The 19,032-nt window shown below is 52.2% G+C and overlaps 3 protein-coding genes across 5 annotated transcripts; 2 read left to right on the top strand and 1 right to left on the bottom strand.

Annotated features, from left to right (window-relative positions):
- Positions 1–3,382: 3,382 nt before the first annotated feature.
- Positions 3,383–4,977, bottom strand: LOC117903719 (cell cycle negative regulator roughex). Its single transcript, XM_034816068.1, has 2 exons — positions 4,806–4,977; positions 3,383–4,743 (listed from the first exon to the last, which is right to left on the bottom strand). The coding sequence occupies exons 1-2, from the start codon at positions 4,834–4,836 to the stop codon at positions 3,725–3,727; spliced, it is 1,050 nt and encodes a 349-aa protein (XP_034671959.1). The 5' UTR covers positions 4,837–4,977; the 3' UTR covers positions 3,383–3,724.
- A 516-nt stretch (positions 4,978–5,493) lies between these two features.
- On the top strand, positions 5,494–6,534 carry LOC117903724 (malignant T-cell-amplified sequence 1 homolog). The gene is made up of 4 exons (XM_034816074.1): positions 5,494–5,519; positions 5,589–5,741; positions 5,826–6,128; positions 6,224–6,534. The coding sequence occupies exons 1-4, from the start codon at positions 5,509–5,511 to the stop codon at positions 6,303–6,305; spliced, it is 549 nt and encodes a 182-aa protein (XP_034671965.1). The 5' UTR covers positions 5,494–5,508; the 3' UTR covers positions 6,306–6,534.
- Positions 6,535–6,636: 102 nt separating this feature from the next.
- Positions 6,637–17,008, top strand: LOC117903717 (brefeldin A-inhibited guanine nucleotide-exchange protein 3). Of its 3 annotated transcripts, XM_034816066.1 has the most exons (9): positions 6,758–7,257; positions 7,678–8,070; positions 8,779–8,912; positions 9,140–9,780; positions 9,846–10,166; positions 10,227–10,983; positions 11,014–11,547; positions 11,616–11,983; positions 12,045–17,008. In XM_034816066.1, the coding sequence occupies exons 2-9, from the start codon at positions 7,986–7,988 to the stop codon at positions 15,535–15,537; spliced, it is 6,333 nt and encodes a 2,110-aa protein (XP_034671957.1). In that variant the 5' UTR covers positions 6,758–7,257; positions 7,678–7,985; the 3' UTR covers positions 15,538–17,008. The 3 variants fall into 3 exon arrangements, with proteins under 3 accessions (XP_034671955.1, XP_034671957.1, XP_034671954.1); XM_034816064.1 differs by lacking the exon at positions 6,758–7,257 and adding an exon at positions 6,637–6,699 and having other exon boundaries at positions 7,691–8,070; positions 10,227–11,547; XM_034816063.1 differs by having other exon boundaries at positions 10,227–11,547.
- Positions 17,009–19,032: the final 2,024 nt, after the last annotated feature.

Genomic DNA, 19,032 nt, shown 5'->3' with positions numbered 1-19,032 from the left:
CCTTGGGGCTATGCCGTGGCTGTTGTCTGCCGGCTTCCCCAGGCGATTGACATTAATTAGTTGTCTGGGAATTGGCCTCCCCAGCGGCTGCCAATGGTGCGAGTTCCAGGAAGATCGCAAGGATCATGGGAGCTGGGAGCTGGGAGCCAGCTCTGTGGCTCTGATGCCTGTGGCTTCCTCCGCATGTTTGATCCTCGCAGCATAATCATCAAACGGAGATGCAGAGATGCAAGATGTCATCATCGATCACAACACAGAGCCACAGAGCCACAGACTCCGCTGGAAATCAGACAACTGTAAACTAATGACATTTGCCGAGTCCATTCATTCGCTCCCCCTGCAGCTCCCTGTGGTCTCAATGCGCATCCACTTACAAATGGGAGAAGGTCCTGGCAAACGAGGGTTGTTCGAGTCATTTGTTTGTGTTCGAGTGCTTCGAGGACCCTGCCTGTCCAAATATGCGGCAGCTTGTAACAATTACCAAATGACACCCTCGACAATCGGCAAATGGCCAAGGACACCACTCGGCACGGGCACGGGCACAAGTGACAACAAAATGCGCAAATAATATATAATACATAATGGAATGGAATGGGGAAGGGGATGGGTTGGGTTGGGCGGGAAATCCACTTGTCGCTAAATCAATGGCAATATTTCCACCATTAGTCGCTTGTCCCTGCTTCTCGTCCGCTGATGAAGCAATCAAGCGGGAGGGAGTTAGAGTCAACTTAAAACTCACTTTGAGGGTAAAATTTATGAGCTGGAAGTGCTTTAACTCCCCCTCCTCCGCTGGGATACGATGGGGTTGCATGGATTCAGTTGAACTGCGACACTGAGACTTCATGCTGCATCCTCTACTTGCTGAGAGTTTCTCCTCTTGGAAAACTCTCGCTGCCAAAAGGATCTGTTGCTAGCAAACCCTTGAAGATCTCTTTCTGTCATCTCTTGCCACAAGTCCCACACTATCCCTCCCCAAGTGCTGCAGCTGCTTGGAAAAAGCTTTCCCCTCCCCCATGGAGAAATGAAAAACCGACAACATCTGTCGATGTTTCTGCTGGGAGAAGCTTCGTTTGGGGCGCAGGCAGCAGGCAGCAGGCGGCAGGCAGTCAATATGATTTGTGATTTACAACAGGTTTCAATTAACCAAAAGTATCCCCCCTAGAGCACCACAGAGCCCATGCCATGTCACTGAATTTTGCATGTTTTCGGGGCCACAAATGCATAGAGAGTGTGGAGAGGGAGGAGGGAAGTGAAGTGATGTGGAGGAGACAACGGTGGCAGCTGAGAGGCGTTGACAGGGACATAAATAAACGGCGGTTAAGTATCGTGTAATGCTAGACGAATAGTTTTCGGCTCTTCGGCTCTTCGGCTCTTCGGCTCTTCGGCTGTGCGTGTAAGTGGAGATGCCGCCTCCGAGCTGCCTCCTCTGCTCCCCGGGGTAAACAGCCGCTGGCTGGCTAGCTGGCTGGGCTGGCGATGTTGCAGTTGCAACTAATTGAGAACAAGGCGGTGGCGACACAGGCGGGGCAACGCAGGCGGCATAAATTAGAGGCGAGTTCCAGTCTTAAGTGGATGATGCGTCGGGATGGGCGGCTGCTCTGCCCTGCCCTGCCTCTGATGGATTGTCAAAGCAGCAACTGGCGACAACTTTCAATTAAAAATGCATCTTGCCACCCCCTCCTACACCTCCCACACCTCCCACACCCCCGCAATCAGTCATCTCAATCCATCTATTCCCACTCTCTCTCACGCTCTCCTCCTCTGTCTGTGATCTGTAATCTTTGGGCTCATTAAATTCAAATGGAATTTGTTTCAAAGGCAGAACTTAATCCGCTCGTAAACATCTTCCAGTCCCCACCTTTCGGTCGTCGGCGTCGGCGCCGCTCCAGCAGCAGCACCAGCACCAGCTACCACCCGCTACCCACCGTTGCACTGCTCCAGCCATAAATCAGTTGTAGCTAACCCAAGGATTTGCCAGGCTCAACTCAACTCAACTCTGCGAGAAGCGAGACAGCAGCCAAAAAAAGACAGTGAAAAGCACAGACAAAGCGCGACTGGGGGAATACCCACTACTCACGGTCAGCACAGCTGCACAGCATTAAAGTTCCTCCTCTGACATCATATCGCTGGCACAGCATATCCCTGCAGCCCCATCCGCAGTACAGGGTACACACAAATGGACCAATTCGAATGGGAGAGCGTGTGCGTCGCCAGCGGTAGGCATAAACCTCGTAGCGAATGCTCAACCCCGTGGCCGTGGCTGGGGCTGGGGCTGGGCAGTGGCAGAAATCTAATTTCAAGCACCAGAGAGCAAGCGAGACCCAGGACTGGGACTGGGACTGGGAGCGGGAGAGGGAGCGGGAGCAGCAGGACGAGAAGCACTCCTCGTGGTGAATTTCTGTGCGCCTTTTCCACTTGGCTAGCTTAACGATTCGAACTGCTGTCAGGGTTTCGTTTCGTTTTGTTGTTTTTTTGCAAGCTTCCAGCATGCACCCACTTTGTTGTCTATTTGATGTCTTAATGCGAACCACCCCAAGCACCCGCAGCACCACCCAGCACCAGTAGGTGGAGGGGCGGGGCGGGGCGGGGTTGTGGCAGAAGGCTCGTATCATCCACCCCTCGCCCCTGCAGGTTGCCTCTTCTCGTACAATTTTAATCAAATGGATTTTCTTTCTATTTTCTATCTAATTTTCTCCCTGTACAGTACGGAAATAGACAGTCCACCCCCTGCCCCTGTCCCTGTCCCTGCCACACTCCACCCACTTAAGAGCTGACAACAGGAGCAACAATTTATTAGCTGTTCCGGGTATTAGCCGGGGCCTACAGGCAGGCAGGCGGGCATTATTCATGATTCCACGAATCGCCGGAGTTCGGGGAGTGGCAGAAGAAATTTAAATCGATCGCCAAGCAAGAGCGATATACATATGTGCGTACGTGGCCCACAATTGATCCAAAGAGGTCTTCAATCAGTTTTCGGGTGGTGCATTATTCAGTTATGTTATCCTTAGAGCCGATCCGTAGAGACTCCTCTACTGCTCCTCCCCTTTATGGCTTACAAAATTTGTTGAAATTTTTGGTATTTTAATACTGAACACCAATAACCATAAACGTATGTAATTTTTCCATAAAATTCTCAGCTATAAGCTCCGCAGCTATAAAACACAAACTGAGAACAGTTTTTGATGGAAACAGCCTATGCAACCACCATTCAAACGGTTTTGGTCTCAGCTAAGCAGTGCAGAAAAGTCCCCTTGGGGAATTGTTTGGTTCAATTTCCCTTGGAACATCAATCGGTTAATCGATACACATGGCATTTTAAAACATAATATTTAATAATTTTGGTATAATTAATTAATTTCTAACATCGAAGTTCAATAAATATATATAGAATTTATGTAAACACAGTACATAATTTTGGGGCCTCTGGAAAGGGGATTGCAGTGGTGGGGGGTGAGTGTCTTGCCCAAATAAATGGAATCAGAATCAGTCTTTTTGCACCTAGATACGAATACTCTTGCCTAAACGGTGGGCACTGGGGTGGGGAGGGGGGACTGTGGGATTTCGATTTCGTATGCATAGCATACAAAAGGGCCAACAGATGGGGAGAATATCCACGGATTAATGTTACAAATTGTGCTAGCGGAATTTCAAACCGAACTAATTGGTTATTCAACTCAACTGAATTGCTTTTCGGGCTGTGTGCGGCTTGGCTGGCGCATTGGTCCTAGAAGCGCAGGCCGTAGCGTCCCGGGCGCTTGGGCGACACCTCGGTCTCACGCTGCTGCTGACGCTTGCGTGTTGGGTAGCCAGAACTGGTGGCGGGCATGTCTCCGGCGCCATCTGCTGCGGGCGGCGGTGGCGGCGGGGTGGGTGGCACTGGAACTGGGCCCTGGGACTCGCACTGGGACTGCGAGCTGGAGGGCGATGGTTCCGCGGGCACGGGCTCGGCTGAATCCTCCAGTGGGTTCTGTTCCGGCTCCTCGCTCTCGGCCCTGGCGAAGAGTGTGCGCCGCACACTGCGCAGATGGCCTCGCAGAAGGCCGCTGACCGCTGGCTCTTCAGCCTCGTCGTCAGTCAGGGGATTGCTTGTGATGGCAGCAGACGCGCGTGCCCGTTGCCGTGGAAATGTGCGGTAGTCCTCGTAGACGGCCAGGCAAATCTCGATGTCGCGCAGGCTCAGGCTGGCTGTCGGAGTGTGGCGGTAGCCCAGCGTGAGCAGGACGTGCTGTGAGTCGCCCAGCTGAATGCCGCCGTCATTGCTGTTCCCCTCGACGTCCTCCATCACACCGCGTGCCTCGATGTACTGCAGCATGTCCATGACGTGTCGGGTCGGACGGGGAGGCGTAACGAGATGAGGGGAACTGCGCGGCAGCGCGTCCACGTCCTCCTCCATGTCATCAACCGCAAGCCGCCGTACACCAACATCCGCGTTGGCTCGTTCTCGTTCCTTCTGCTCATGGATCCGGCGGCGCACTCGATCGAAGCTGCGCCCGAAGCGCTCCTTAATGGCCACCTCCTTCGACGGAGTGCAGGGTCGGGCCTCCTCGAAGCCGATGTGCTTGAAGCGGTTAAATATCTGGGTGCGGATGAAGCCAGTCACAGCCACGACGCCCCTAATGTGGCGCCCGAAGAGGCTGAGGATGCAGTCATCGGCCAGATCTGCCCGCACCAGCCCTGTGTCCACGCCCACGATGAAGTTCTGGACAATTTCGCTGGGTGAGGGCTGCGCTGGAGCTGGAGTCCCTGCAAATTGCTCATTAGATTCTGCGGAATGAAACTCGAATCGAGTCAAGAGATTGTCTTACCCGCTGTCTGGTTGCTGCCGTTCGGGTTCATTTTGGTGCACAGCTGTTGCACGGGTGCGAAAAAGAACAATGCGTATTTCCACCAAACTGTGTAATTGGAATGACCACGAAATTAAAGTATATTAGCCATTAAAAAGAAAATTGAAAACAAAGCCAGCTTGGTTTTATCTGGCACCGATATGCCGATACACATTTTGTAGGGATGCCTGCTAACTATCGATGCATCGATATATAAACACGGTTCAAATTAATTGAGAGAGTGAATTCAAATTAGTCTGAGCAGTGATTAATGGACTCAGCAGTATCAGTTTTCATTTTTTTTATTAATATGTTCATTTAGTTTTTATGCAATTCGGGAAAGTGCGATAGTATCGATAATGACTTTTTGTGCACTCTACAAAATAACACCGACAGCGGAAATTAACAGTGTTGTTAACACTTCGGGTCAAAAAACAGCTAAGCTAGCTTTGAAAAAAGCTAGAAATATCCAGACAATTTTGATGATAGAATATCCGCAACCCGCTATTTTACAATTTATCGCGCATTAGGCAGTTGAAAATGCTAGATCTAGTGGGAAAATAGCTAAGTTGGCAACGCTGGACATTAACACATTCCGACTATCGATACTATCGATAGTACTTTTATCGTTGCCCACATTTTAGCATCAGCTGCAGCAGTCCCGGTCTTAATAAATTTTAGCAAAATGTTCAAAAAGTATGTATAAAAGATGCCGTGGGGGTTGGCGACGCAGTTGAGCTGCCACTAATTCTTGCGACTATCTAGATTCGAGGAGAAGGACAGCATCTCGTCCATACAACAGCTCAAATCGTCCGTACAGAAGGGGATACGTGCCAAGCTGCTGGAGGCATATCCCAAGCTGGAGACACACATCGATCTGATATTGCCCAAGAAGGACTCGTATCGCATTGCAAAGTGGTAAGTAATTGGTTGAGTGCCCTGCCCTGACCTGTTCTTACTGTGGGGTACAACATTTATTTATTTATTGGCTTCCCATGGCAGCCACGACCACATCGAGCTGCTGTTAAACGGCGCCGGCGAGCAAGTATTCTTCCGGCACCGCGATGGCCCTTGGATGCCGACGCTGCGCCTTCTCCACAAGTTTCCCTACTTTGTCACCATGGAGCAGGTGGACAAAGGTGCCATTCGCTTTGTTCTCAGTGGCGCGAATGTCATGTGCCCAGGCCTGACGTCGCCGGGTGCCTGCATGACGCCGGCCGAGAAGAACACGGTGGTGGCCATCATGGCCGAGGGCAAAGAGCACGCGCTGGCCATCGGTCTGCTCACACTCTCCACAGAAGAAATGTAAGTGGCCAAAGAGAGAGAGAGAGAGTACGCCACATGGGTTGGCTGTTCCACATTTTACACATAAAAATCTCCTTTCCCTTCTTGCTCCGCAGTTTGGCCAAGAACAAAGGCATTGGCATTGAGACGTACCATTTCCTCAACGACGGCCTTTGGAAGTCGAAACCAGTGAAGTAAGCAGATAATCAGCACAGGACCCGGAACCGGACCCGGAGCCCTACACAAGCGGCCCACACGACATGCGGCCGTCGCTTTTAGTCTGAGAGCAAAGAATGGTTTTCTTTTGTTTTTTTTTTATATGCAAACTGAATCCTCCTGATCATAATTAACTTTTTTTTATTGTCTTAATTTTAAATTGTCAGTCAAACTATTTAAGCCGATGCAAAATACAATTAATGGCATTTAAACAGAATGTTCAGGAAGCAACCACCTGTGGAGGAGGATCAGTTCGAAGAGGGCTGTGCAGGAGCGTCGCAAGTTGAAGTTCGGATTTAACCAGGACACTGCCTGTGGCTCATGCAGCTTTTCGGAGTTGTGCCACATTTGGTGCCGCTGGACGAGTCGGAGGCAAGTTTAGTAGCTTTATCGAACAGAGTCTGACTCGATACTCGTCTAATGCTCGCCAAATTTACAATTGATTCAGTCCTTAGTTTGAACAGAGCATTTCCATGCATAGCAAGTCGGGCATTATCATACCAAGGGGGAACGACTCAAAAATTTCGGCACATTTATGGCCCAGCCATTTAACCTTTCGACACCTGGCATCCCTGGGCCAGTTATCGATGCTAAAACAGCTGTTCGTAAACGATCATGCGCATCGCCAAAATTGAACGGTTATGGCTGTTGAAACAGCTGTTCGTCCACGGTCATGCGCACCGCCTAGAACTAACGGTTATAGCCGTGCGCTCTGCGTAATGGACCGCTATTTGTTACCAGCCCTGCACAAACATTTGTGGCGTCACACGGCAACTGCAGCAGCTCCAGGCACCGTACAACACGAACCGAGGATACGGCGTATCCATACGCTCGCTCACACATCAAACCACAAGTGGCAGCAGCAGCAAGTAAAAAAAAGTTGTACAATTCCAACTCACTCATCCGACATCCGCTTTCGAGGAAGTTCAATATGGTAAATGGCAAAAGGCTGTGAAAAAGTGAAACAAACATTCAATAAACCATGGAAAAGTGTACATATTGTGAAAAGTAACTGTGCTTGTGGCATATGGAATGAAGCAGCATTGAAAAATCACCGTTGCAGCCAGTGCAGTGCGTGCGTGTGTTTGTTTGTGTTTGTGTGTGGGTGTACGAAAAGTTTTCAAGGAAAACGGATACACACTGTTTGAACTTTTTGAAGGTGCACCCGAGATGCAATGCAGTGTAAACTTTTCGAACAGTGGGAGGACATGTTGAGTCACGTACACAGATACAGATACACAGCAACGAGCGCTCTCTCAAGGGGGGTTGCACAGGGTACATATGGCGGCATCGAACATAAACAATATGCAATCCTTTCTTGGGTATTTTATTGATTTTACTCCAATTTTGACAGGCGACAGCAGTAGCAGCAGCAACAACAGCAACATCGACGCTAATTGAGTTGTTATTGATGGCGTGCAAGGCCAACAGCGCAGCAAAGGAGTCATCCGCGAACTAAGGCTCCCCTTGCACCCCCCAAAAGGAAGCACCAAACAGCAGGCAGCAGCACCAGCAAGGCCTACCCGATAAGCATAACGGAACACGACACTCCGCGAGCAACAGTACCCCCCCGAAACGAGAACCCAAGCAGCGGCTCGGGAGTTGTGATAGTGTGAGAGCGGGACGGAGAGGGTGGCCGTGGCCCTACTCTCCCAGTGCAATATGGAGGACCTTTTTCTGCTAATTATCAAGGAGTCGACGGGCACCAAGCATAACGCGTTGCGGCAGACGGCGCAAATTGCTTACGGTATGTATATTTACCATAAGTGTATGGGTGTGTGTATATGAGGTTTAGTGTGCGTGTTTCCTCGCACCTACAGGGAGAAACAAGAGAGGGAGAGCGAGAGAGCAAGCGTTAATGGTTGAGAGCGAGCTGGCGATATTGGAAACATGCAAGAACGCAATTTCCTTTCATTCTTCCTTCCTTACTTTCGTTTCGCTTGTTGTTGCCATTACAGTGCTTAATGTTCACCGTTAGTTTATGCCACTTCCTCTGTGACTCTTTTGGAGTGATTCTCTTTCCGTTGTCAGGGCATATGCGTTTTACCATCGCTTAGTCAAACTTCTGATAGTCGCTGAGGAAAAACAAAAAAGAAATTTAACATTCCATATGCAAATATCCATTCGATCACATTCGAGGCCATTTCGAGTACTAAATCTGATTAAATTGATTACAAAATAAAACATAACCAATATCTTAGGGTATTTCCCACTGTCATACTCTCTCTCTATCTCTGCCTGCTCTTTCTCTTCTCTTCTCTTTCTGATTTGTTATTGACTTTGTGGCGTTTGCTGGAGTTCAGGCAATGATTTGGTCAAGCGCGGGGGGCTCTGTGGCCCGGCGGCCCATTAGCTTTTAATCACCTTCCGCTTATCAGTGGGGAATATTATTGTGTATCCATTGGCTTGGCTCTAACGTTTAATCCCCAATGTCTGGCGATTTGTGTATTTGCAGATAAACTGTACCGCCAGCATGGCATCCACCGGGATCCGTCGCACGAGCTGCGCTCGGTCTGCTTCACGGCCCTACAGATGGCGCTGGACACCAAGCGGCCAAAGTTCATCACGATGGGCCTCAACGGGCTGCATGTAAGTGAGGGAGGAGGGAAAGGGCAGGGGAAGGGCAAGTTGTTCCGGCCGGAAATTCCGGTGCGCTCACAAAGCGGACTTATGTATCATTCGATGTGTACACAAATTTCTCTTTGAGTGCCCCCCGGAGATGAGCTAATTGCTCGAAGAATCTCTGGGGAGATTCCTTTTCGAATGTCTTTGCTTTTGTATCTATTATTTATGCACTTTTATGCACACACTCACAGCGCGTTATCAAGGACGAACGTTTCTACATTGGCCTAGAGCCCGAGGATGATTCCGTGTGGCTGCCATCGCAGCTGCTGCGTGCCACAAACGGCATCCTGCCATCGACCAGCAGCGAGGACACCGTGGTCAATGTGCTGCGGCTCTTCCTGGCCATGGCCTGCTCGCCGGCCTGCACCCTCAATGGGCGCCTGCTCATCGAGATACTCTCGCGCTGCGGCGAGTGCTGGGAGATGGGCTCGCGGGCCACCAAGGCCGCCTCCTTGGCGGCTGCCTCCCAGTGCCTGCGCACCTTCTGCGCCTTCCTCATCGAGGAGGCCGAGGAGGTGAAGAAGACGGCGCCGGCGGGCCTGATGACACAGACACAGGCCTCGGCCGTCTACAACGAGGTGATACCCGTGATGCAGTGGCTCTGCAGCCGCCTGGTCGAGCCCAACGTCAACACGTCGCCCAACAAGAAGTGCGAGAACCACAGCTCCCTCTACCTGACCGAGTGCATACTAACCCTCAGCTCGGCCCTGCCCCGCAACGTGCATGCCAATCCGCACTTCACATCCTTCCTGTGGCAGAAGTTCTGCCCCACACTGGCCGCCGCCCTGGGCTCCCCGGGACGCATCAATCTGGACAAGAAGTTCACCTACAAGTGAGTGATGGGCCGTCCATCCAGCCCATGCGATTCTTATGCGATTCTCTTCCCCCTTCTGTTAGAGATGCTCTCCACATGATTGAGAATGAGGCACGCGGCTTCTTTACGGGCCCTGGCCTGGACGGACCGCAGGCACGATGCGTCTACCTGACGGCCATACAGCTGCTGCGCATTGCCGGCGCCCACGGCTCGCTGCGTCCGATGCTGGAGGCGCTGTTCCATCGCATGCTGCTGCTGCCGGCGCCCCAGAACCGCACAGAGCCGCTGCGCTGTGTCCGGGAGATATTCAAGAGCCCCGAGCGGCTCATCGATCTGGCCGTCATCCTGTACGTGGACAAGAACACGGCCCAAGGCTGCAGCGATGAAATGGCGCTCTTCAGACTGTAAGTAAATGGAAAGGACAACCGACAATCGTTTCTCAATGCAAAACCTCATCTCTGTAGCTTGGTGGACGCCATGGAGGAGTGCGCGTATGGGGCGAGCGGTGCTGGGGGCGGTGCCTGCACTGAGGCGAGTCTTCAGGCCAGCGTCGAGTGCATGGTGGCCCTGCTGGACAGCCTGCAGGTGCTGTGCAGTGGCGAGCTGACCGAGTCGATGATCAGCGACCAGATTGTCCAGGTGGTGAACTCGCGCCACGATCTGCTGAAGGATGCCGACTACTCGGGCCCGTTGACCTACCAGAGCATGGCCCGGCTGCCGGCCCCCTATCGGGACGCCATTGTGGAGTTCCGGCAGAACGTGTTCGAGACATCGTCGGGGTCGGAGAGCGACGGCGAGCCGCCGAACGAGCAGGACGGCGCCTCCAATGGCTCGGGCGATACGGAGGGGCCCGAGGACGATGAGCACAGCAGCTCCAGTGACGAGACATCGCGCGTGGAGAACCGCTGGCCCTACTCCCACCTCGAGGCGCCCGTCATGCCCATCCGCACGGACAGCGACAACGATCGACAGCATGCCCGGGACTTTGCCCGTGCCCTGAGGCAGGATCTGGTGCCGAAGCTGCTGCGGCTGCGCAGCTGCGTCGAGCTGGACGAGGCCATGCAGGAGTTCGCCTCGGCGGTGTGCCAGGAGAACAGCATGAACTTCTCGGACTTTGACTACAATCTGACGGCCATCAATGCGGATGGCATCTACCTGGCCATCTACTCCTCGCTGCTGCTCAGCCTGCAGCTGATGCGCGCCGGCTACTACGACCAGGCGCTGCCTGTGCCCGTGTCCGTGTCCGTGTCCGTGCCGGTGGCCGCGCCACCCAACCGCGACATCCTGGTGCCCATGTCCGAGCAGCAGTTCGTCACCTCCGTGCAGAACACGGGCGTGCTGGTCTACCTCTCATCGCCGTGGCTCTGCGAGCTCTATCAGTCGGTGACCATGTGCAACATCCTGGAGGCCATGACGCGACAGCAGCTGGAGGGCACTGGGCCACGCTGCGCCCTCGTCGACATGCTGTGCGATGCGGGCGGCCTGGGGGCCACACAGATGCTGTCCGAGTGGCAGCGCCTGCAGACGGCCACCCAGGTGAAGCACAGCGACGACGAGCAGCACGACAAGCGGCGGGAGGCGGCCAAGAAGCTGTGCCGCCGGCTGCTCACCTGCTGCTGGGACTCAATGGTGATTGTGCTCAGCTCGGGGCTGGGCGATCTGCAGACAGCGTCTGCCTCCAACAAGCTGGTGGCCCTCTCCAAGCGCACGCTGAGGGTCAAAGCCAAGGCGAACAAGTCGAACGGCGAGGCGCTCTACGCCATGTGCCTGGATGGACTGCATTCGGTAAGCATTTGTCTGCTCCAAACAGAAACCATCAATGATTCTGGGTTCCCCCTCTGCCCCTGCTGTAGGCGGCGACGCTCAGCAACAGCCTCAATCTGCAGCATTTGGCTGGCAAGATTCTCAATCTGTTGGCCTCGAATGTGTGCCAGACGACGGGGCCACGGATCAGCGCCAGCCAGGCCATGTCCATGGATGTGGTGCTCACGGGTGGCCTCAATCTGGGCAGCTACAGCGCCGACTGCTGGCCGAGCATCTTCGCCGTGTGCCGGCACGTGAGCCAGCTGGAGCATGAGATATTCAGCATGCAGAATCCATCCATATCGGCATCGCCGGGCAGCAGTCGCAGGGACCTGGAGACGGGCGAGAAGCTGAGCAATGGCAATGCCCAGGACAAGCTGAATCTCTCCTCGATACCCATCGATGATGATGAGACGTGGTAAGGTTGCTCGCCCCATAAGAATCTTCTCGCTAACTCGAACTCTCTCCTGCCATCACAGCGTGGATGTCTATAGCTTCCTGCAGGCGCCCATGCAGAGCCCCAACACGAACATCACCTGCATCCTGAAGGTCTATTCGGGCACCAATGAGACGGTGCTGCTGAGCCAGTGTGACACCTCCAAGGTGCTGTGCGCGCTGTCCCACCAGGCGGAGAATCTGTTCAGCGATGCGGCGGAGCGGCTGAGTCTGCCGTCGCTGTGCCAGTTCCTGAAGCATCTGTGCCGCGCCTCGCGCGACCAGCTGTACAAGAGCCAGGTGGCGCGCAAGGGCACACGGATCTGGTGGCCCAGCAAGGGCTGGAAGAAGCTCGACTCGCTGCCCATGTCGCTGCTGCTGCACCGCATCGGGGACGTCACGCTCAAGGTGTTCCGCAGCTCGCGGCCGCTGCTGCACGTGCTCAAGGTGTGGGCCATCACGGGGCCGCATCTGATGGACGCCGCCTGCCACAGGGATCGCATGATCTCGAAGCGGGCCATCGAGTACATACACGACATCATCACGGCCCTGCTGGTGGAGCAGTCGGAGCTGCCGTACTTCCACTTCAACGAGGCCCTGCTGAAGCCCTTCGAGAATCTGCTCAGCATGGACACGGACGTGGATGTGCAGGACCAGATTGTGGCCTGCCTCTACGAGGTGGTTGAGGCGCATCGCACCGAGATACGCTCCGGCTGGCGGCCCCTCTTCGGCACCCTGCGCAACGCCCGCAGTCGGATGCTCAACATGAGCAACATCATCGACATCTTTCGCGTGTTCCTCGACTCGGACAACACGCTGGTGTTTGCCAATGCCGGACTCGACTGCATCCTCTGTCTGCTCTCGTATCTGGAGATCTCTGGCGGTGGCAGCAACAACAATAACACTTGCAGCGGCACCAGCAACGGAGCGGGAGGAGGAGCAGGAGCAGCTGGTGGCGGCGGCGGCGGCGGCGAGGAGGAGAACGCGTTTAGGCCGACAGACTTTCTGCACGAAACGCTGCGCTTCCTGGAGCGCTGCTCGAGCATTCTGGGCTTCATGTACAGCATGCCCAAGTGCCCGAACTTCCACTCCACCTACAAGATCAAGGGCATCTCGTACACGCACATCATCGACGCGAACATACCCAGCTCGATGGAGAACTTTACGTACTTCGGCAACGACTATCTGCAGACGCGCAACGAGCAGTACATGATCTCGTACCGCTCGCTGCACATCGACAAGGACACCATTGTGAAGATCGACGAGATGGACAAGCCCTCGGGGGTGCTCAAGGTGTGGTTCCTGCTGCTGGACGGCCTCACCAACTCCCTCATCGTCTGTCCGTACTCGCACCAGGCGCCCATACTGCAGACGATCTTCAAGCTCTTCAAGAACCTGCTGGCCACGCCGGGCATCGACTTTGGCTTCTATTGCATCAACCACTTGCTGGTGCCCATGATCCAGGACTGGCTGCGGTACATCAACAAGACGGGCGCCACCTGGCAGCTCATCGAGAAGAACTTCAAGCACTGCTGCTGCATGACCACCGATCTGGTGGTGGAGTTCATCGAGAAATCGGTGCCCGAGCAGCGTCGCCTGGGCGCTGGCACCAAGACCCGCCTCGCCCAGATTGTCCATCCCGCCGATAATCTCATCTACTCGAAGCTCAAGTTCGTCACGGAGCGAATCGAGCAGCAGGAGCTCCCGAATCTGAATCTGAATCCCACGACACAAACGGCGACAGACAGCAGATACGACAGCAGCTCCAGCTCCGCCAGCGAGGAGCAGCAAAAGGGCGGCAGCGGCGGCGTCTCGGGTGTGGCCCCTCCCCCGGCTGGGGGCAGCAGCAGCAGCCTCATCGAGTCACCCACCAAGATCTCCAGCTCGGCCACGCTGGCCCTCAAGCAGCTGCTGCTGGTCCTCATCGAATGCGCTGCGCAGTCGCAGGAGGCGATTGCCCGCATCTCGGTGTCCTGCCTGAAGCACGTCATCCTGTCGACGGGCATGCTGTTCAACGAGTCGCAGTGGATGATCGCCTGCTCGGCCATTCATCGGGCCTGCACCGTGACCATTGCCCCGCTGCGGCAGCTCTCGTTCGCCTTCCACGAGAAGTCGAACAGCTTCTACGGCGACTGTGCCAACGTGAAGGTGGCCGCGCGACGCGACAGCAGCCTCGAGGAGCTGGCGCGCATCTACTCGCTGGCCCAGCAGGTTTTCCTCTCGGACAATCAGCGGGAGCCTGGCCAGGGCCAGGGCCAGGGACCCAGTGGCGGCCCCAGTGGCGGTGCGGGCAGCGGCCAGTGCAAGCTGTCGGACGATCGGAGCTACTCCTTCCTGCTGTATCCGCTCAACAATGGCTTCAACTCGAATCTGGACAACTTTGTCATACGGATTCCGTTCAAGAACCTGGTGGTGGGGCTGCTGGCCAACCAGATGCTGCTGCAGCTGGTGGCCAAGCTGCTGCTGTCGCGCCTCAAGTGCGTGCCGCAGGCGGTGTCCACGTGCATCTTTGACAACTATGCGGGCGCGGCGGCGACGCCCAGTCACGACTATGACCTGGACTTTCGCTCCAAGGAGATTCTGCTGCGCTGCGTCAAGCAGTACCTCATGTCCGCCCTGGAGTTCGACTCGCGGCCGGGCCTCAAGTTCCTCATGCAGAAGGTGTCCAACATCGAGTACGCGGCCAATCTGTACAAGCAAATGACCTCCTCCTGGATGATCTACTACATAGCCCTCGTCGACTCGCACCTCAACGACATTGTGGTGTACAACCTGGGCCCGGAGGATCTCAACTTCATCCTCGAGTCGTGCTCGCGCCTGAACACCACCACCGTGAAGAAGAAGGAGAACTTCGTGCGGTATCTGTTCTGCCTGCAGGACGCCTGGAATCTCGTCTGTGAGCTCTACCTCAGCAACTCGGCCCTGCACGATCTCGAGTCGGGCTCCAGCAGCAGCAGCAGCAGCAAGCGGGCAGTGCCAGAGGCACAGTCTGCCGCGGCAGCGGCAGCCAAGAAGCCGCCAATGGCTGCACCGCCGCACCATCCGCACCCACATGCCCACACCCATCCTGGCCACGTGCACCCGCATCAAATGGTGGGCAAACCCATGTGCATCTCGCTGAACGGGAATGGCAATGGGTCGGGCGCTGATGCGGAGATGACCGAAGCCGCCGGATCGGGTGGATCGCCCAGCAAGTGCGTGCAGCTGCAGGAGGAGGAGAACGTGACGATGACGACGCTGATCAGCGAGTTCCAGCCCAAGTGCCGCAACAATCCGTTCGACACGAATCGGCAGGCCAAGTCCGAGGCGGAGTCCATTTCGCCGGAGATCGAGCAGCAGCGGGCCAGCAGCATTCTGAAGGACTCCAACTACAAGCGGGCGGCTCTCGCCCAGTTGGTGGTGGCCTCCATGGAGCTGCTGCGCTCGCTGCCCGGCGAGGCCGAGGAGAATCTCAAGCTGCTGATGACGCCCACCATACGGGAGGCCTTCCGGCTCGTCCAGCTGCAGGGCAACGAGCTGAAGGTCAACCAGTTTTAGGCAATGCTTGTTGAGTTTTATTTTGATCTGTAGGCGCAGCTAAAACACCGGCCCCTACTTAGGATCCATTGAACAGAATCCTGCTACCAGTTATCCCAGTTCCAATCCCCAGTCCTAGTCCCAGTTCCAATCCCCAACCCAATCCGAATCCCAATCCCTTTTGCCAATGGCTAAACTACAGCTACGTCTGCAACACGAACTGCTCACGCCCTGTGCCACTCACGACTCTTTCTCTCACTCTCTCTCTCTGTGTGTATCTTTATCCGTATCCGTATCCGTATCCGTATCCGTATCTATGTGTCTCTCTGTATCTATTATTCGCCCGCAGTTCCCTAGCACAGCAGGCAAAACCATTTCAAAGTAAAAGCTCAACATGTCAGCCAGCACAAAGCAAACAAAGCAAAACGAAACGAAAAGGAAGCAAAGGAAAAAATATCACAAAAGATCACTTCTAAAGAAGATGAAGCAGTAGATGACTAGAAGAACTAGCGCTAAGCAGCAGCAGCCGCAGCAGCAGCAGTACGTCAAGAACGTGTGTAGTCCTGTAAATTATATTTAGTCGAAAAACTCTTTCTCTCAACCTGAAACCCGTCCTGAAAGCACTTTCCCCTTGCTCCCCAATATACGTGTATTGTAAAGAACTGTTAGCTAGCACTCTCCCCGCCCCGCCCAAACGGATTCCCTTTCCCTATAGCCACCCAAAGACAAAATATAATCTAATATATAATATATGATATTTATAATATGCATTAAGATTATAGCAAAAACTGTAAACGTATATGTAAAACTTATAGTGAATGTTAACTAAAACAAAATCAGTGCCGCCCATTAATCCACGATTACCACCATTAATGATTAGACAACAAAAAGTACAGCCTAAAACATACGATACATACATACATATATGTAGAGACATACGATACATACATACATGTATATGTGTGTACGAGTAGTCCCGTGCTGCCTTTCAAAACTTGCATACCTATGGGGTACCCGTGGGGTACCAAACCAACAAAGGAAAACCTATAACCTCCTGCACTATCCGAAGCTTATTAGCCTCTATCTAGCCTATGTTTTCCGAAACTGCAAACGAACCCAACCCCAGATCAGCTGATCCCAAGTCTCCGCCCAAGTCTAGAGTCAGAATCAGTCCCAAATTACCTTTCAAAAGGAAACGCACTCCCACAGCCTGCGCTACATTATGCTATATAAAGATCTAAAGAGTTATATGTCTATATATACACACATTACTTATACATATGTATTATACATAGTTGTACTCGATGTTGTAAATGTCTAAACGGATAAAAACAGAAGCATTTTTATATGTGAAAACTATTAGCAACAGCGCTACAAATCTATACATATAGCAAACGTATACATATATACTATATACATAAATATATTTATTTATTTTCGCTTCGTGGTATATACACATAACAATATACATACATGCAAACATATACTATATACATATATAAAGAACTATGTACTTGTGTTATTTACTTGCCCCCCCTCTCTGTCACTTTAAGTACTCGTCTCTCTCCCTTCCTCTCTTTCTCTCTCCTTGTCTGAGAATCTCTAACTGTATCTCGTTGCTATCTAACTGTAAATTGTAAGTGCGAGAAGAGAGTGCAAAGTGCGCAAAGCTGTCTGGAAAAAAACGATCATAGGACCGCACCGCACCGGATTGTGGTATGGGAGGAGGTCGTACTTCATATGATAAGTTAGTACTAAAACTCTCCAAGAGTGCATATGCAATGTGGAATGAAAATAAATGATTTAACAACGCTTTCGCAACTTTACTAAACAATTTCAATGAGTTTTCGTTTCTATTGGGAGAAATTCTTGCTACTTCACCAATCCAAGAAGGCTGCAGAATGTTATTCCCAGGCAATTGCTAATTCTCAAAGATAACTGATGGCCTCTGAGACATATTTTCAAACTGCGGAATGTGCAAAGGGTATTGTTAGATGGGTTTCCATACATATAAACATATTTATATGATTTATAATACTCACATGTATAGACAAGCGACCCTCCTGGTTTCTTTCCTGCAGATATGGGTTTAATTAATGTTGTCGGCGCTTATTTCGTTGATTGTACTCCTCCTGCGCTAATGCAAAAGCCGCCAATCTCACTAAAAATAATCTCCTGCATGGATCCATTTTGCTTTCATTGTTATACCCGGTACTCGAAGAGTAAATAGGGTATATTGTATTTGTGCGGATAACGGTTGCATGTAACGCACAGAAGGAAACGTTTCCGACCCCATAAAGTATATATATTCTTGATCAGCATCAATAGCCGAGTCGATTGAGCCATGTCTGTCCGTCCGTCCGTCCGTCCGTCTGTCCGTCTTGTTTGTCGGCTAGTTCTCAGAGACTATAAGAGCTAGAGTCACCAAATTTTGGCACCAGACTGCTCTATGCTCACACTGAAACCAGTGTATTTCAAAAATGAGCCCCGCCCCCTTCCGCCCCCGCAAAAGGGCGAAAACCTCCCAGTTAGTTACTTGGCGACTGAAAAATGAATTGCGGTTTCATAGCATCCAGATTTTGACACAGTGAAAAAACATGGAAACCAGTTACCTTCTACTGACTTCTGTTCGCCTGGTACTTGGTCTGAAAATTTTCCAGTTTTCGGCCATTTCAGTGAAGCAATTTCAAAAGTTCACAGTGGGGTCCCAACACAGATCGGCCAATTCTCGAACTACGTTATTTTAGTTCCAGATCGCGTGGGCGCCACTGTGCAAAGAGGTGACAGTCAAAATTTGACAAAAATAACAGGAGAGATTTGTTTTGTTGTTTTCTCCTTATTTGTAGTCCGTCCAGGATGTGCCACGCCCCCTCGTGATCGGCACAATGTCCTGGATCCTTTGCGACCAGTTCGGGTGCAAGGACATTAAGGATAATGCCATTTTCACGTTGTTTTTTCTTTTTAATCTCTACAAGGCTCTAGCTCAGCTGTTTCCTGTCGAAAAAGAACATGTCACGTCTCCTCGGGATCGGGAAAATGTCCCGGATCACTTCGGGTGCTAGGACATTAAGGATAATGCCATTTGAATATTGTTTTTCTATATAATCCCCTTCAACGCTATAGTGTTGTTGATGTAGATGACAGATGAAGAAAAAATGTAAAATTTGACAAATAACCGCTAAGTTGCAGATGTAGTACTGAGTGCCGGGTATAAAAGTTGTGACGCGTAAGAAGCGTCTCACACGTCCCTTCTCGTTTTATTAACCTTTTATTCAATTTTCACACATTTTCAAAAAGGTAAACAAAACAAACGGCTTCCTGAGAAGTGTAACCGTACGGAATGCGGCTTTCGCCTCTGGTCACACTCTGTCGATGGCAAAATATATTGCAGTTATATTTGCAGTTTGAGTAAACTTGTATTCATGTAAACAGTATCCAGCAAAAAGAGTAAGGATTCATTATTCTGAACAAATTATAGTTTCAGGGCCCAGAGTCTTAACTTGCTAGTAATATTAT

The sequence above is a fragment of the Drosophila subobscura genome, chromosome A (genome assembly GCF_008121235.1).
Source record: "Drosophila subobscura isolate 14011-0131.10 chromosome A, UCBerk_Dsub_1.0, whole genome shotgun sequence".
Classification (NCBI taxonomy): domain Eukaryota; kingdom Metazoa; phylum Arthropoda; class Insecta; order Diptera; family Drosophilidae; genus Drosophila; species Drosophila subobscura.
Note: the sequence above shows the minus strand (reverse complement) of the source record. Positions and strands in the feature narration are given on the sequence as shown.

Bases quoted from the DNA above. Each gene is read 5' to 3' on its own strand.
- LOC117903717 (XM_034816064.1), top strand. From the start codon at position 7,986: ATGGAGGACCTTTTTCTGCTAATTATCAAGGAGTCGACGGGCACCAAG. The intron at 8,913-9,139 runs GTAAGTGAGGGA...ACACACTCACAG, and splicing joins TGGGCCTCAACGGGCTGCAT to CGCGTTATCAAGGACGAACG. The intron at 11,548-11,615 runs GTAAGCATTTGT...CCCCTGCTGTAG, and splicing joins GCCTGGATGGACTGCATTCG to GCGGCGACGCTCAGCAACAG.
- LOC117903724 (XM_034816074.1), top strand. The intron at 5,742-5,825 runs GTAAGTAATTGG...TTCCCATGGCAG, and splicing joins TCGTATCGCATTGCAAAGTG to CCACGACCACATCGAGCTGC. The intron at 6,129-6,223 runs GTAAGTGGCCAA...CTTGCTCCGCAG, and splicing joins ACACTCTCCACAGAAGAAAT to TTTGGCCAAGAACAAAGGCA.
- LOC117903719 (XM_034816068.1), bottom strand. From the start codon at position 4,836: ATGAACCCGAACGGCAGCAACCAGACAGCGG. The intron at 4,744-4,805 runs GTAAGACAATCT...AGCAATTTGCAG, and splicing joins CGGCAGCAACCAGACAGCGG to GGACTCCAGCTCCAGCGCAG.